Consider the following 6,213-nt stretch of genomic DNA (forward strand, 5'->3'; position numbering starts at 1 on the left):
TAACACGGTATTCAAGGGAAAGCAGGATAGAGAACAGGCTCATGCTTCCCCAAGTTTCAAACCTATGAGCCAGCTTATGTTGGACAAAAAAAATAAAATTCCAACAACTATCTCTTCGTTCCAAACAAGTTTGGATCTGTTGTATGAACCTTCACTGATCATGTTTACTCCAAGTCTAAAAATCAACAGCAGCAATACAATATCATAATAGAAGAGAGTACACTAAGCATATCAGATCATGCATGGCATTCTATATATTGAACTATCTAATAGCAAGCATGACGCTTGTTCACCAGATCTATTTAGCTAGGAAATTTCCTATATGGATTCCTGCTCGTATTTCGTAACAAATGTTTTCGAATCTCAGAAGCCCAAAAACTTAGTAGAATGTTCTAACAAAGGACCTAACGCACTAGGAGCGAATTTTCTGGCAAAAAGGTAACAAAGTGAAGTTGGCTGGTTATTGTATACACATGTTGAGCTTTCAGAAATTCGCTTGAAAAATTGATCATTAATATCGGCCTTCCCAAATGTAGCAGGATGAGCACCACCTCTGGACCAGTCCACCCAAGTAAGAGTCCGGTTTGCCAGGAGGCGAGGAGATTCTATGGTTAGCATAGTTGGAAAATAGTGCTCATCCACATAACATGGCGGTCTGCAGAACTGCTCAAACTTAGGGTAGTATACGTCATCTTTAACAATGTCAACAGCCAGTTTCCTGTTCACTTCAAACCACTGGGATCCTTTACGCCATTCAGTGATGTTAACCTCAGGTACCATATTTGGATTGTAACGTCCTCTTCCAAAAGGTCCAGGTTCGTCGGCTGCACCCATAAAGCTGTACCTCGATTTTGATATGTAGTGATAGATAGCTTTGAAGTTATGGAGAGGAATGCATGCCTCAGATAGGAGGATAAACCATTCATTGGAGATATCAAGCAGTGCATTAGCAAGAAGCCGTCTTTCAGCATCACACATGCTCATTCTTCCCCACTTCGCCTCCTACACAAAAAGAAGCAACAGAATGGTGAGATTGATCTATTATTTCAAGACTGGCCTCTATATTCCTACTTCTCATGTACTACCAAATTGCAGCTAAATGGAAAACGAACATTTTTGCGAAAAGGATTTGACCAGTGAGCTTATCTGTCCTTCAGTCACCAAAGTAGGCTCATGTAAACCTTCTAATCGAACAAATATGAATCATCCATTATGAAATATGCATGAAAATATTCCTTGTAGCTTTATCAAAGAAAATAGTCCATACAGAAATGGGCTACACTCTTCACCCAATGATAAAACCAATATCTGAGAAAACCAATGGAATGCTTTCTAGAGATGGACAGTTGAAAGCTATTAGAAGGAGGTTACTATATCCTAACATCTTCCTGGGCCTACTGCACTACCCAGGACAGCTTATCCAGTTCTGCCCAATGATGCACGAGAAATCCATCACAGCTATACATAGCCAACATGGGTTGCTCTAAAAGTCTCAACATAAGATCATAGTACAAACTTCCTAATATGGGGAACATTATTGGCGTCCCTGATATTACAGCATTCACTAGTCCAGCAAAAAACTTACAGTATTTATTGAGATTAAGGACATAAAAGGTTTACATTAGTGATTAGCTGTCACAAATATTCAGAAACCATCTAGATGAACACAACTGTGACCAACTTATATAAACAACGCATCTAAACTATATTATCCCACTTTCATCAGTTCAACCCTTATTGAAGCCTCACTGCAAAAGCAACCAACTTTCGATGACTTTGGCATTACCTCAAGTACAACACCGTGGAAGTAACATATCACCTAAGCATACCTAAGCCAGATGATGATTAGCTAAAAGAAAGAACTTACTTTCCTCATGTCCTAACTTTGTACTACTTGAGGGAATTCCATAACCATAAACATTGAAGAAGAAGAAAAAATCACCAACTTTGTATATCTATAACTGTGTCCAGATATGTCTAGTATCCTTTTGAACAAAATGTATCATTCACTATTCTGGTTAAATCCTAGATAGTTTGTGGAGCATGAATCCAGATATCTTAAAAAGAAGCTAGACGATAAAATAATACAAACAATTCATCTTTACTGAGTCCCAGGGCAATAAAGACTACGATAAGCTTTAAATAGCTAGTATCTATGTAATATCTGTTTCAACAACCTTGTCTGAAAAGGCATAAAACACAGAATTATTACCATAGACCACGACTGAGGCTTACATGATAGGAAGTATAAGGGGTAAGCATTTATATCTGATTAGATATTCAAAGAGAATCCTCTTTGACAGTTCCCCATATGAAAATCCTAAAATGGTAACAGACACACATTGGGTAATGGTAGAACTTGGGTGGAAACTAATGCAAAGTTTAATTTATTTTTTTTACACATAATGGCATATGAAGAAACTCAAGCATAATGTACAATTAAAAAGGAAAGGAATATGTTCACTTTACCTGACTAGGAATTTGCCTGCCATGAAATACTGATGAAGGTGGGAAATCAGGTCTGTATGATGGCAATGAATGTATGTAGATTGAGTAAAGCTCATTCCCCTTGAAAAACCTCTCCCACAACGGCGCCAAAGGTATAGGCCCTCTAGTCAAGAACATGAACGCAATCTTACGCGTTCTATTAAAGGGGTATTCTTTGATTTGAGGAACAATTGAAGCTCGCCAGAACAACTGTGTGTCATTCATAGAATGCAACAGACTCGACGGAGGCCTAATCCAACTCTCCAAACTAAGTTGTTGAAAACAGGGCTGAAATCTTGATTGTACCATAGGAATTACATTCTGCATTACTGAATACCGAACCATATACATACTAAGCAATGAAAATACAATACCAATACCCAAAAACAACAACAGGAACTGAAGTAACCTTATTGATAAAGGCTTATACTGAGTTACCACCTTAGTAACAGAATCTTTACCCTCCTCCAATGACCCTTGACTCCCTACTCTTGACTTCATTTCTAATTCTACCACTAACAAAATCACTTCAAGAAAACTCAAGATTTTCTTTTTACCAAATTGCTTTACTTATCATTGATGTGTGGCTCACAACATTCTACTATTAAAAAGCAAAGGATTTTCAAGAATCACATCAACAAGTCGATTCAAACAAACAGTACAGGCAATAAAATTGCAACCCCAGATCAAGAAAATCCCAACAAAGGAAATGGATATATATTCCAAGATCACAAAAAGTTAAAAAAAAAAAATCAAATCCCAAGATTTGGGTACTGAATCAATACTATACCAAAAATGGTGAAACAGCTATCATGGGGGTGGAGCAAGAAAGTCTGAAATTGAACTTATCTTTTAATTGTACTTAATAAATGAGTGTATGGGCATGATTGAAGGAACAAATCTTGTTTATGAAGAATCCAGAGACCAAAAAAAAGTTTTTGAGTCTAAAAGAATAAAATTAGAATCTTGTTGTCACACCAAATCTGTTGGTGAAGTAGCTTTATAGCTTGTAGATGTCATCTTCTCCAGATGTCTAAATAATAGAGAAATTTTTAAGGTTTTTCCAGTAATCGAAGTTGTCTCTGTTGGTTGGGAAACTTTTTTATATATATGTGAGAGAAAAGGAATAGGTGTATGTTTTTTATTGTTGTTGGAACTTGGAAGAACCTAGATGTTTGCTTTATTAGATTTGTCTTATGTTTTTCCATTGAAAATAAATAAATAAAAATGAAATCACCATTTATTTAGTTTCCTTCTTTTTTTGGGTTTTTGTCATTTAAATATTTTTAAGATCCGAGGGTTGAGGATTGAACTTTTCTATCACTTGTTAATTTTTTTCCTTTTTTGGATAAACCATTTTTAAAATGCTTACTCCCTTGTTTCATAATTTTTTTTAACACTACTAGTTAAGCATACGTGTTTTATATATATGTATCGTGTTAAGTAACAAAAGTAATAAATATATGTAAAAAAAATAATGACATTGTTAATAAATGAGAAACTTAAAATCATAATATTTAAATCACTAAATATAAGCTCGATTGGGGGAATTTTTGGTCTGTATATTTTTCTATTAAATATTAAAGTATTTATGGTCTCAAATTAATGACTAATAAGAAGTTCTCAATAAATATCTGTATATTTTGTTCTTCAAATTTATTTTTAGAAAAAAAATTTACTTCCACTGACTTTAATTTTTTTCCAAAATAAAAGCATGTTTGAACATAGGCACAACCTCTAAAAATCTCAAGATTAGTTTTTCATTTCTCCTCTCACCATTTTTCTAAACAAATTTAAAATTACAATATTTAAATCACTAAGCATAAGCTTGATTGACATTTTTTTGTCTATATATTCATCTGTTAAATATTAAAAGTATTTATGGTATCAAAATTATGGTTATAAAAAATTATCAATAGTTATCTGCATTCAATGAATGCAAAATCTGATTTTCAAATTTATTTTTAGAAAAAGATTTACTTCCACTAACTTTAATTTTTTTCCAAAATAAAAGCATGTTTCAATTCAACATAGTCTGAAGCTCTAAAACTCTCAAGATTATTTCTCCATTTTTTATAGTTTTTATTTTTTCTAAACTTTTTATTTGGATTGATGACACGTGACATATATTTAATTTAATGGTAAAGATTTAGTTAATTAAAACAATCCTAATTATAAGTATTAAAATAATTAATTATTTTTGAAATTTTTACAGTCCCATAATTCTAATTGACATTGTATTTTTTCTTAAATATATATATTAATAATTCTTTCTTGCTTTGTATAAATTTCTTAAATATGTAGTTGAGAGTGATTAAACATTTAATTGTTTTGTCTTATTTACTCATAATAATATTATCAAATTAACTCATTGAGATTTTTTACTTATTTGAAATTCAAAGTTAAATAAAGTTATTCCTCTATTGATAAAAAGTAATAGAGAATTTTAGACTAATATCTTATTATCTTGATCTCAATAAGTAGGTCATTAAACAATGATCCAAATTCAGCAATTCACATGTTACTTGTATTTGATTTCTTTTATGTATAACTACTTATTGAAGTATTTATTTTAACCAATATTATATTAGTAAGTTATAATATATTTGATGTACAAGTACAAAACACTTGAATAAAAAGCTAGTAGCTAACTTTAAAAAATTGGCACAACATATCAACTGACTTCAAATCAACATTCATTAGTCATGTTTTCTAAAATTAGCATAAAATGACCATTTTACGCGTTTTGGGCTAATACATTTCTTAAATAAAAAAATAGAGAGTATAAAAATTAATATTTTTTTGAGAAAATTGTAAATAATAGCAAACTAATAACCTAAAATAAATGAAGTAGCTAGGGTTTGATTTAATTGTGCTCCATAGCAAACGTTAGCCAAAATTTGCCAGGCGCCTCTCTCCCAAAAATCTCGCTCGCCACTCTCCCTCTTCTCGCCTCTTTCGCTTTATACACAGAAGTGTATAAATTCTGTTTCTGTTTTGTATAAAGCGAGAGAAAATTATATATACACATGCAAAAACATATATCTTCGTGTTATACACTTAATTATACAATTTACAAACATTTTACTTCAATTCAATTGTAAACAAATGCAATTTTTATACAAATATTGCAGAGAAAAAGGCCAGCGAATTATACAATTGCAGTGAAATACAATTTTCTCTAGCTTTATACAACAGAAGTGTATATATTGTGTTTCTATTTTTGTATAAAGTGAGGGAAAAACATATATCTTCTTGCTATACACTTATAATTATGCAATATACATACATTTTAATTCGAGTCAATTGTATGCAAAGCAAATTTTATAAAAATATTGCAGCGCAATAGGCAGTTGCCCTATACAATTGTGCATTATACAATTGCAGTGAAATAGGATACCGAATTATACAATTGCAGCGAAATAGGCCAGCGAATTATACAATTTAGGCCAGCGAATTATACAATTGTATATGTATAGCGAATTATACAGTTTTATGTTTGTTATGGAGCGCAATTATGCAAACTTTGCTATAGCATACAAATATGAAATTTTTGTTTTTTATATGTGAAAGTTGCCCTATTTTTTCCCTTTGTAACGCTCCCTCTTATTTATTGTTCTAAAATCTTTCAAATATTTATTTCTTTCATATTTTGCTTTAAAAATTTCTCCATAGCATGTTTATCTTCTCCATATTTCACTGAAATGAGTTCGAGGTTGTAATTGT

General features: G+C 31.9%; 1 protein-coding gene across 1 annotated transcript; it reads right to left on the reverse strand.

The window, feature by feature from the left end:
- Positions 1-139: 139 nt before the first annotated feature.
- Positions 140-3,684, reverse strand: LOC107012729 (glycosyltransferase BC10-like). Its single transcript, XM_015212643.2, has 2 exons — positions 2,470-3,684; positions 140-1,002 (listed from the first exon to the last, which is right to left on the reverse strand). Exons 1-2 carry the CDS (start codon positions 2,986-2,988, stop codon positions 364-366), a joined length of 1,158 nt encoding a protein of 385 aa, XP_015068129.1. The 5' UTR covers positions 2,989-3,684; the 3' UTR covers positions 140-363.
- Positions 3,685-6,213: the final 2,529 nt, after the last annotated feature.

This window comes from Solanum pennellii, chromosome 3 (genome assembly GCF_001406875.1).
Source record: "Solanum pennellii chromosome 3, SPENNV200".
Classification (NCBI taxonomy): domain Eukaryota; kingdom Viridiplantae; phylum Streptophyta; class Magnoliopsida; order Solanales; family Solanaceae; genus Solanum; species Solanum pennellii.